Source organism: Mesoplodon bidens (assembly GCF_964165515.1).
Source record: "Mesoplodon bidens genome assembly, chromosome: 5".
NCBI lineage: Eukaryota > Metazoa > Chordata > Mammalia > Artiodactyla > Ziphiidae > Mesoplodon > Mesoplodon bidens.
The window spans coordinates 105,850,748-105,863,378 of record NC_138161.1 but is presented as its reverse complement, the minus strand read 5'-3'; the positions used below and the strand labels follow the sequence as shown (position 1 = coordinate 105,863,378).

The 12,631-nt window shown below is 35.3% G+C and overlaps 1 protein-coding gene across 2 annotated transcripts in view; it reads right to left on the bottom strand.

Moving 5' to 3' along the window:
- The window catches only part of IL1RAP (interleukin 1 receptor accessory protein), a gene marked incomplete at its 3' end in the record, with an annotated part of 125,077 nt that overhangs the window by 37,971 nt on the left and 74,475 nt on the right, over positions 1 to 12,631 (bottom strand). For both annotated transcript variants that reach the window (XM_081234399.1, XM_081234400.1), the window contains exons 3-4: positions 9,023 to 9,308; positions 5,073 to 5,259 (exon numbers count right to left, since the gene is read on the bottom strand). In XM_081234399.1, the coding sequence (XP_081090525.1) occupies positions 5,073 to 5,259; positions 9,023 to 9,308 (473 nt within the window). The remainder of the gene's footprint in view (positions 1 to 5,072; positions 5,260 to 9,022; positions 9,309 to 12,631) is intronic.

Sequence of the window (12,631 nt, the reverse complement as noted above, 5' to 3'; positions counted from 1 at the left end):
GCATATGTCTTGGAACCACACAGAACTGGCCTGAAATTCCAGATTCTCCTATTATTAGCTGGATTATTTTGAGCAAATTATATAAGATAATGTAAAAGTCTGGGCTCTTGATACAGATTGCATAGTGCTGAATCTTGGACAAATCACTCAACCACTCTACACCTCAGTTTCCTTGACTAAAAAACGGAGAAAACAAGAGTCCACCTCACGTTGAGATATCGATAATGAGTGACATTATTAAAGCATTTAGAAGAATTACTGTGCTCAATAAATGTTAACTTTTATTGTTTATGTCTCCAAACATCTGTTTCCTAATCTATACAAGGATGATATCTACCTTGAAGGATTGTGATGAGTGTTACATGTGATAACATTTAAAGTACGTAGCACAATATATTGTACTAGTAAGATGCAAGAAATGTTAGTTTCCTTTTCCTTCTTTCAATTCATCAGTTTTCATCCTTCCGCTAACAGGGAAGCAAATTTGCTGGAACTGATTAATGTGTCTTTTAACTCCATAGAGTTATTTGTATTACTAAAAGAGACCATTTCTACAATGTCAAGATAGGGAATTCAGCTGATAACAACTGAAAGAGGACTACTGTAGGAGGGTCAAATACCTTGGTGGATGCAGGGAGTGACTGTAGAAGGTGGAAAGCAAAAAACAATAGCAGCATTGCTACACAGTGATAGGAAAATGCAGCTACCAAGAACCCTTATTTTGTTCCCAACATGGAAGCACTCTTAGGAGTAAAGGTGTCAATTACCAAAACGTAAAGAAGTAAAAAGCAGTATAACACACATCCATAGCAACCTTTTCATAATCAGAGAATAGAAAGGATGGCTGGTTACTGGTTACCCTCTTCAGTCATCTGCACATTGTTGGTTATCTGCCATGGTGATGATTTTACCACCATGACTTTTTTTTCTTGGTCTTCTTTCCAGGCTTTGTGCTTTCATTCACCCCATAAACATTCTCTCCAGATTTTTATCTTAGCCCTTTTCTCTTCTCACTTTATTTTGTCTTCTTAAGGGCTTCAACTATCACATAGATGTATCCAATTCTCTGTCTCCAGCTTTGATTTTTTTTAATAAGCTCCAGACTGATACACATGTAGCCACTACTTATTGGTCACTGCCACCTAGATGTCACACAGATAAATCTAACTCAATATGACATTATCTAAATTCATTATTTGATCCCCAAACCTGTTCCTCCTCTGCTATTTCATACCTTGGTTAATAGCACTGACATCAGCCCAATCAGGAAAACCAGTAGTCTGGGAATCATTGGAGATACAGAGATGGATATGGCATAACTTTACCCTCAAGATATAGTCAATCTCATAGAATACCTGTACGTAAATCTGTCCCTCTTCTTAAAACCAATAATACATTCTCTTTGACACTCTTGTAGAACTTAGAATTCTTTTTGATAAGAACAGGAATTCTTATTTATAAATTTGTTTGAATTAAACTGAGATCCTTTGGGACTATGTTGGGGAGGGCATATATCACATTCATTACCGTGTACTCCCCAGACCCCAGATATATTGCATTGAATACAGTTGATCTTCAACAAGTATGTGTTGAATATATGCATGAATAAATGGTTATAAAACAATAAAGGAAGTAAAAAGTGACATTGAAACAGTTACAAATAAATAGCTAATTGAGGGTATATGAGGGAAAATTTATTTCAGCTGGAGAGTACAGGGAACATTTTACAAAGGTGTAGAATTTGATTTGTCCTAAAGAAGAAAAAGAGGATGTTCCAGGCAGAGGGAATACATGAGGAAAAAGAGGAGAAAAATAATAGAATATGTATAAAAGTAAAATTATTTTTTCAGACCATAAAGCATTCAAAATATAGAAAAAGTGGATAGGACCTCATTAGAAACGAGAGACCTTGTTGCAGATAAATAGATGAACATATTTTTTTAACCAGAAGACATATTACACTTATTGATGTCAAATTGTTAATATAATTCTTTTAATCCTTTTTACTATGGAAAAGTACAATCATAGAATAAACAATGATCCCTGTACCCATATCTAGAGTCAAAAGTACCAGTTCAGGCTATGTCTTATTTCACCTATACCCACTCACTGCAACCCAATATTATTTCAAAGCAAATCACAGACTTTATACAATTTAATTTGTAAATATTTCTGTGTGTACTTCTAAATGACAAGACCCCTCCTGAAAACATAACTACATTACCATTATCATAATTTAAAAAGTAATAATAACTTAGATATCATCAATATTCTGTCTGTGTTCATATTTCCCTGACTTTCTCATAACATGTTTTATAGTTTGTTTCAATAAAACATGATCCACTTAATGTCCATATATTGCAATTGGTTGTTATATATCTTAAATCAGTCTCCTCTACCTCCCCTTCCTTTCCTATCATCTCCCTTCCTCTTAATCATTTTACTATAGAATGAAGCATATATGAAAAACACTCAAAACATATGTGTGAGTTAATGAATTAGTATAAAGCAAATACTTTTAAAAGCACCACTCAGGTCCAGGAATAGAACATTACCAGTCACCCTTGAAAGCCTTTCACATGTCCCATGTCAATCACACCTTCTTTACTATCCCCCAAAGTAGCATCTATCTATACCTTCATAGTGAAGTCACTTCCTTGTTTCCATGTACGATTTTATCACTCATATATGTCCTTAGATACTATATTCTCATCCACTCTAGTGTTTTAAATGTTTTACGTTTCTTTTAATCTATACATTCCCACTCTATGCCTTTCTTTTTTTGCAATTTATCTGTTGACTAACACAAGACATTTGGCCTGTAGTGTGTCTCACAATTTAGATTTTGCTGATTGCAAACTCATGGTGCAGATCAATACATTCCTCTGTTCTCTATATGTCCTGCAAAAATGGCAGCAGGATCCAAAGGTTTTATCAGACTCAGATTGAATCCATTTGGCACAATTATAGGTAATATTGTGTTCTTTCATCAGAAGAAAAGTGGCTGTTTCTCTCCTTATGATATTAACAGTCAATGAGGCATAATGCTTAGATTTAGTAATTCATTGGGGTTTGCAAAGTGATTATATACTTTTATAAAAGTACACTTCCCTGCACTATGTCATTACTCAATATATCAATACATTTCTTATAGAAAAGGCAGAATAAAATCTTGGCTTTTTTCACCTTTACTTACCGGTTTTCAAAGTAAAGTTTTTATTTCCTATTCTCATCCAAATGTGGCCATATTTTGAAATAGCATTATGAACTTATGGATTTAAATTTAATTCATGAGATTCAACCTATTGCAATTAATATCCTTACTAAAGTTTAAATTCTTCCATCCTTGGCCAATGGAAAACTCTTAAAGTTGGCTCCCTAAGTCACTTCATTAATGGCTTAAACAGAGACAGATACTAAAATTTTCAACTAGGATTGTAGAATTGTCTATTTCTTCTTTTAATTTTGTCAACTTTTCCTTCATGTATTTTGAAGCACTGTTATTAAGCATATATACTTTTTTATTATTTTCATGCCTTCCTGATGAGTTGACCCTTTTATTATTCTGAAAATTCATTTCTATCTCTGATAATATTAATCATCTTAGAGTCTACTTTATATGATATTGGTATATCCATTCTAACCTTTTTATTTTTATTCATCATTTATTTTTGATCAAAAATTTTTCTCCATTCCACTTTCTTTTAATCTTAAGGTATTATTTGTTGTGTTTATTTTCTGTTTGCTCCTCTTAGTTTAGATTTATTTCTGAAATAATTAATTTTCTTCTAAGTTTTTACTGAGCTGTATAATTTTTGGAATTTTCTAATTTTTATTTGTTATTCTTTCTCATTTTGCATCACTTCTTAATGTCTTTGTGCCAATTTTTGAAACAGTAGGTTGCAACAGGTCGTTCTGGAATGCTTTTATTTTCTTCTATAGAAATGTTATTCTGCTTCTTATTCTCCTTTTTTCTTACAGCTTTGAATGGAATTTTACCTTGATTTTTTTGTTGCTCATTATTATGTAAAACTAGTTTCTCTGAGCTGTAGGATTTGGCAGGATTTTCCAATTTCACAGAGATCCTTCTTCAAAACTACAGTCTTGATATTTCCTGACTCTGTTCTGCTCCTCCATTCTCAGCAGGTTCTCCTTCCTTCGTCTACATTACTCTGATCCTGTTTATTTTGATTCCACTCCTAGCAGTTTTTCCTCAGTGTGGGTGGTTGTTTTTCAGAGTTCCGAGGCACTAGAACTATTCCAATTCCTTCAAAATGTCTTGCTATAGGCTGCTTGGACTCACTCTCTATTAGAGAGCAAAATTTCGGCTGCTATTCTCAAATTGCTTCACCCACTGGCTTTTTTGGGTTTCTCCTGTTCTTGAGCCTGCCAGATGCCATATTATTTCCATCAGCTTCCTTCTCTATAGACTCTGATTCTATATGGGTTGTACTGGTGATTTATCTCACTTATTTTACTGAAAGTGATTCTTATGGATAACTTGTCACTGAGTTTTGTTTTAAATGTTTTTCAGGAGTTTTTTGGCTTTGGCTCAGGTGGATATTTGAAGAGATTAGAAAACCATGCTGCTGCCCCAAGTGTCATCTTCCAACACTTTCATATTTTGATTAAATACTTTCCAAAGCTCTCAGATGTGTAATAGACCACAGATAGACTGTGCCCACAAAGGAAGGCAAACGTGAAAACACATACAAATAATAAAATACAGTACTTATTAACCAAAGAGATGAAATTCACCAGATGAATTAGCAGCTTCTGACTTCACTCAGCAGTAAGTAGAAGTGGGCAATATTTCTCAAATTGTATTTCACAGGAAGTTAATAGAAATAAGGTAGTTCTGGTAGTCCAGTGAATGTAATTTAAGACATGGTGGGTTGATGCAAAGCATCTTCACCACTTCCTTTAAAATGGTACAAAGTGAGGAAGCAGTAAAAGATTTGTATAAAGTTATTAAGGAGGAAATGATGATGAGAAAAATCTCAGTTTCTATATTAACTCAACAAATAATCATTGTCATTTTAGAGAGGGTAACTGCCCTCTAGTTTGCTTACCATATACCAAGTGATGGTTGGCTTGACATTAGAAGGAAAATATCCATCGATGTTTGGACAAGTGATCTTCTGAACACCATATTCTAAATATAATCTATGCACTGGAAGTTTCATGGGAGAATTGAAGCAGCTATCTTTTTGAACCACTTCCAGAGGAAATGCAACTTTGCTGCAATATGTAGTGTTCCTGAAAAGAAAAATATGCAATGAATGGGCAGTCTCATTTGCATTTGTTTTGATGCAGCAAATACATTAAAATGAGCTAAGTGAAGTACTGCTGTGCATTGAGACTTTATTTATATATTAAGTTCATGTAACAATTAAATGTGTTATGGAGGTATTTCCTATAACAACTGACACAAAAGAATAAAATCAGACACAATTAGCTACTATTGATAAACTATTTAGATTTTTAGATATGTTCCTAAACATACATATGTATGTGTGTGTGTATATTCATATATATAATGTTTAATTTTACCCTTAAAACATTCTTAATAACACTCAGTATTGGTAAGGCACAGGTAAGAACAGCACACTAACTCATGGTTGATAATGGTATAAACGAGTTCTGGAAAATTAAATATGTTTCCAAAAACATTTTTAAAAGCCTTAGCCTTTGCCCTTGTAATCTTATTTCTGGAGATTTTCTCACATGATAGATGTAGGAAAAGTGAGAATAGAGAGAGCACATGATCAAAAATGCCCATCCTGTGCTATATCAGAAAGGAAGATATTGGAATCAGTAGAAAAACCTATGAAAAGGAAGACTGTAAAAAAAAAAAAAAAAAAAAAAAAACATGGTTAAGCCATCCAAAGTTATTGTACACATATGTAAAAAAAATCAAGCATGAAGGAAAAAACTAACAAACACATAAAACATGTTAAGATGGCTGGGGAGGGACTTCCCTGGTGGTCCAGTGGTTAAGACTTTGCCTTCCAGTTCAGGGGTTGTGGGTTTGATCCCTGATTGGGGAACTAAGATCCCACGTGTCTTGTGGCCAAAAAACCAAAATATAAAACAGAAGAAATAGTCAATAAAGACTTTAAAAATGGTCCACATCAAAAAAAAAATTTTAAAAAAAGAAAAAAAAGATGGTGGGGAACTGTATACCTTTAATGTTTGTGTAAGTCATTTCATTGGCCTGGAGGGTTCTTCTTTTCCTATCACACTACCTTTCACACGGAGGTCTATGTCATTCTCTACACACCCCATATCTAAATTAGTACTCTCATCCTCTCAGCACCTTGGACAATTCCTTGATTGAATTTATCTTAGTTCAAACAGAGTCACGACCATATGTGCTTTCTTTTATTTCTTGCATCTAGTGCAGTGCCTAAACTTTCAGTAGGCACTGAATAAATATTTGTTGGATACATGAACAATAAAGGGAGTATAGATAATAAAAATAAGTGATTTTTTAGGGTGATATGTAAATGGGTCATTCATTGTCCACCCCTTTTTGTGATTTCTATTTAAGACATATTACATACTCAATAACTCATTAATTAAGACTCAATCCAGTGGAAAGTGTGGGAGAATTCATTACCCTCCCCAGGATGGGAGGAGAGAGTGTTTAAGGATGACTTATGACAATGGTAATAAGGTGAAAAGGGAGAGTGGCAGGCACAATCTTTACCTACAGATAACAAAAGGTCTTCTAAGTAGAAGTACCCTATAGGTGGAAGTTATAGAAGGTAAATTTCAGCTTAATAAGATACATTTCCTGACTATAAAATCAAGTGATGAACAATGAATGGACTGACTTTTCCAGCTCCATAAGTCAAATCTGGATGTTATCTTAATAGAGGTACTGAAGCAAGAATACAAGCAGTAGAATCCTAGAGGATTAATCTTAACTTTATTTTCTTAATGACATCAGACCTATGATTTCACATGGTTCAGTTTAAGGTCATTCTCAGTTTAGGAATCACCACAGGACAATGGGAAGATCCTGGTACTGCCACCATGTAAGTTTAATTCAAATTTCCTTTAGAAGATAGGCAGACAGGTAAACTGAAGAGATGGCAATCTGGAAATTGATAAATGACACTAAAGGTATACTCAGGCCTAGACAGTCATGAGCCCTGTTCCTATAATATAAAAGAAGGCTGGAAAAGTTTGGAGGAGAGCTCTAAAGAAGTAGTGGGTTGATAAGGAAAAAAAAAATAGAGATACTGAAGCACTAGAATGCATAGTAGAGACCAAGGTCAACCAGAAAGCTACTGATGACTCTTCCCCAGGTATTTGTCAAGGTGTATGTGTGAAATGTTACTAGATTAACAATTGCCAAAGATGAAAAGGAGCTCAAAGAACATTTAGGCCAGCTTTCTCATTGTGTGGGTATAGATACCAAAGCTGTATTAGGGCATAAACAATGGACACATGAGTATTTCAGGCTCCTTGGAAGTTCACATCCCAGTCTAGATTTAACTCCAACAAAATTAAATAGAAGGGGTAAAAGCCTCAGAAAGGACTGAAGAGGTTACAAGGGACTCCCAAACCACAGTGATCAATATGCTTTTTTCTGTGATAGAGAAGTCCTTTCTCACTAAATCATAACATTGTTTAAATTTATCAAAACATAGTCATAGTTCTCCATCAAAGAACACTTATAACATCCATGAGAGACAAGGAGCATTCAGAAGAAGGTCTGAGCTTACTTATTATTCTGTTATGTTCTTCTGTTATTGTTATGTCATCCAGCTCTATCACTATGGGCTGAATGGTGTCCCCCCACCCTAAATTCATATGTCGAAGTTGAATACCTTAGAATTTGACTGTATTTGGAGATAGGTCTTGAAAGAGGTAATTAAGGTAAAATGAGGTAATATGGGTGGGCCTTAATCCAATATAACTGATGCTCTTATAAGAAGAGGAGATTAGGACACAGAAGACACAGTGGTGAAATGATGTGATGACATGGAGAGAAGATGTCTATCTACAAGCCAAGGAGAGATGAATGAAACCAACCCTGTTGACACCTTAATCTTGGAATTCTAGCCTCCAGAATTATGAGAAAACATATTTCCATTGTTTAAGCCACCCAGTCTGTGATATTTTGTTATGGAAGACCTAGGAAAGCCAATGTACTATTAAATAGTAGGAAACTATCTTTAAAAAAAAATTCACAACCCAGATGAGAGTTTAAAAAATAAAATAAAGCCTGGAAGCTAAAAAGGGACCTCAGGAAAAAAAGTAGCCAAAGTACTAAGCCTTAAAATGGTTATTTTTCAGAAGGACCCTCACTTTTTTCAAGGTTTTTTTTTCCAGAGGAAAAACAAAATTAATCTGTTGTAAAAGGAAAACTGGTATATTGTGAAGTAAAATGCAAAATGTAATTGAACTTTTAGAAAAAAAAAGTGGATTTGAAAGAAATTTTGCAGTAATGGTAGGGTGCTTTGGATTATATTCTTAGATTCCCAGAGATTTGGTATTCATTTGCTTTTTAGGGAAATTTTGGTGGAAAAGTTTGAAAAGTCCTGTTCTAAGTATATTTAATGCCTCTCAGATATTTTTTTCCTTTATACGCCATCCTGAGGCTTTATTTGTGCTAGGTACTTAAAAAGTTGCCAAGAATAACAGATACGAATGGGTTCTACTGCCTGCCCTCTTCATTGTCCAGGGACACGGATATACCTTCAGGTGAGGCAGACGTGGAGGCAGATTCATGTCAGGGAAAGGGAACAAATGAAGAAGCCTCCACCTCTAGACAACCCCGATGTATGTCAGGTTTGAAACGGAACCACTTATTGAGAATGTTCTCAGAAGCTCAACCGTTTTCTCTGCACATCTCTTTCAGCTAACCTCAGCTAAGCCAATGAGGTGAAGTGTAAATCTCTCTACATGCTTCCTTCTTCCCCTTCCCACCTTCACAGCCCATGCATCGCTTGGAAAACGGTTCAGGAATGAAATGGAAAAGAGAAAGTCACCACAAGGGTCAGGCTACCTTAACATGCAGGTATAGTTGCCTGTGTCATTGAGGAGTGTGGGCCGGAACCAGAGCACATCTTTCTCCTTACTAATGCGGTTCTCAGGGAGGCGGAAGTTAATCGGCTCCTCAAGGTCCCGGTCCTGCCTTGTCCAATACCAGATCAGAGTAAGGCCTGCTGAATGGGCTGTACTGTAGTTATATTTCAAGAAGTGTTCAAAGAGTGGGCACTTGATACGAGCTGGCTCATCTTCATACACTTGGATCTGCCTCATGGTATCTAGTCCCCAGTCATCACAGCGTTCTGGAACAGTCAAAAAGAAAGAAAAGGCAGAGGAGTCATCTCATCTCCAGAGAACACACCTTCTCTTTAGGATACCCCAGTATTTTCCAGACCCTCTTCTCGGGTCATATTCATTAGCCTCTTTCTAATAAATGCATGTAATAGACAACTGTGGTGTGAGGAGAATTCCCCTCATTCATTTATTATCTTTTGACTATCTATTGGATAACAGTGTGATCTGATAGCTTGATCCTGTTGAACCCTACAAGGTATGGGGGAGAATCTCACCTGGAAAAGAAATCATGTACTCTTTCACTCCTCTGGGGACAAAAGAGATTCTAAGGAGAAAATTGTAACTGAAATGGCAACCCTCTAAGATTCCCAGTTCTCCCCTGGTCTTCACTGTCCAATAGCAATAAAATCCAAGCTACATAGTTAATTTTAGGTGTCCTAGTTGCCACATTAAAGAAATAAAAAAGCAGGTAAAATTAATTTTTATAATGTATTTTGTTAAACTAGATATATCCAAAACATCCCAAATATTGATAAGCTATTTTATACTTATATTCATTTTTCTGTTTTTTTTTTTTTTTTTTGCGGTACGTGGGCCTCTCACTGCTGTGGCCTCTCCCGTTGCAGAGCACAGGCTCCAGACGCGCAGGCTCAGCGGCCATGGCTCATGGGCCCAGCTGCTCCACGGCATGTGGGATCTTCCCAGACCGGGGCACGAACCCACGTCCCCTGCATCAGCAGGCGGACTCTCAACCACTGCGCCACCAGGGAAGCCCCTATATTTTTTTTGTAATAACTCTTCAAAATTCAGTGCATTTTACACTTACTGCACATATCAATTTGGATTAGTCATGTGTGTCCACTGGTATTAGATTAGACAGCCAAACTGACTAGAATACACAAGAAAGCTTCCTAGTAAATAAGAGAGAGACCACATGTAGTAGAGCTGAGGCACCCTTGTTGACAGCTACACCCTCCAGAAGCACAGCTGTCAGACCTCTCTACAGCTGACCAAAGACGTAAGAGCAAGCTCAGCCTATATCAGCTGAGCTGAGCTTATGTCACCAGAACCACCCAGAAAACCTATAGACTCATGAGCAATAATACATGTGTAATAAATTAAATGAAGTTTATGATTGTTTGCTAGGCAACGTTTTGGGCATAAGCAGATAGCTAACAGAACAACTAAATTAGTGACTACTTTAATTTTGATAAAAGCAAAGAATTTGAAGCTTTATGACTTGCAAAATGTTTTGTAAGTAAGTAATACATTTCTAAGTAAATAATAGACTTCTGGGAAATCTAACAAACTGACTTTTCCAAGAATCAACAAATTCCCATTGTTTACAATTTCTATGCTTCATTCAGAAACATGTTTTAAAATCCAATACACAAGAAAGAACTGGAAAGATCAAAGTGTTTTCACATTAATAGAAACTGATAATAAAATATTTTTATTAAACATCTATCATAACGTTCTTTAAATATATTTTCATTAAAACTGCATAGTTGCAGAATTAGCTCCTTCAGTTTACAGCAAGTTATAACCATAGTTTTTTCAGTTAAACATGTCAGATTGAATACATGCATCCAATTTCACTCCTTTATGAAATTCCACTAAAACTAAAATAATTTTCAAAATGTAAACCCAAGTAATAACAATAACAAGAGGAAAGATAATAGCAACATCAAATGGACAAGTGGTGACCAGCTTAGCACATTTAAAACGAAAAATCCTAAATGAAGAGGGGAGAGCTGGAGAACAAACCAATCTGCAATGCAGAATGCAGAGAAAACCCAGGAGGAGAAACTGTCAGTATCAAGATAAGTAATCACTAGTGCCATACACTCAATATTTCTGGGTTCTCTTACTAGGCATATTGTAAGATTGTACTTTTATGCCCTTCTGAAATAAGGGGATACCATGTGACTCACTTTGGCCAAAATGATGTACTGAGTGTCACCTTTGTTGAGTGTTTTAAGGGCCAGAGTATATTTCACCATGCTTCCTTTTCTTCTGCCTTAGCAAATATGAAAGCACAGACGTCGAGACTCCTTTAGCTTGGTTCCCTTTATATGAATGACACACAGCAAAGCTTTGCTATTTTAAGTCATAGAGAATTGGGATTTGCTTACTACCAATATGAATAATCTATCCTATCCTGGCAAATGCAACCAGATACCTTAAAAATAAGCACATAGGTGGGACAGTAAAATAAGGAGAATTGGATGAACGCTATGTCAAAAAGTGACATCTTTGGTTCCAACCCCACCCTCCTAGCACTCAGGAACCTTTCTCACTGTGCTCCAAGGATAGGAGCAGCCAGACCTTTACTCTCCAGGCAGGAGAATGAATGACTCTTCTCTAGAAAATCTGACTACTTTCAGAAGAAAGATCTAACAATCTTAGTATCAGAGGTTTGTTGTTTTTTTTTTAAACAACTTGTACAGCCATATCATCATATCATCCAATAGAAAAGCTCAAGGTTAACAAGTCCCACATTCACATTTATAATTTTTAATCAGCTTCTTAATCTCTTCTTCTTAAATATGAACAAACAGCCCCAGGAGACATCCGAGAAAAATCTCTACTATAAAAGGTAACATCCAAAGAAACATTGTAAAAGAAAATTTGATAAAACCAAGATTATTCAAGAAAAAGAAATATTTTTAAAGAAAAACAAACAAAAAAAAACTATCATTAACATACTCAGAGAGATAAGGAAACTTTAATATTCATGAAGCAAGAACAGAATGATATAGGAATATTCAGAGAAAAAAAAGCTTATTAAAATTAAAAACATGATTGAAGAAAGGTAAAATTTAATAAATGGTTTATTTGGAAGTTAAATTTGAGAATTTTCTAAAAAGTAGAGTAGAAAGAAAAACAGAAAATAGACAAGAAAGTTAGACCAGTCCACGAGTCTCAACATCTCAATAGTAGGATCCCCAAAAGAAAGAAAATAAAAAGAAAACTCTCCAATAAATAATTCAAAGCAAAAACAAATCTCAGAACTGAAGTCATAACCTTCTAAATTAAAAAAGATCTGTCAATTGCCCCCACACAGTGGATGAAAACAGACTTACACCACAAAAATATTTTTTTAAACTGTGGAAAACGAAAAGATTATATAAACTACCAGCGAGTAAGAAAGAGGAAAAAATAGTCACATACAAAAGACTAGGAATCAGAATGGCTTTGCAACTCTCAAAAACAAGACTGGAAACTAGAAGATAATGAAGCAATGCATCTAAAGGAAATTTATTTGCAATCTTGAACCTTAAACCCAACAAAACAATCACGTGTGAGTGACATTTTCAGACACATAAAG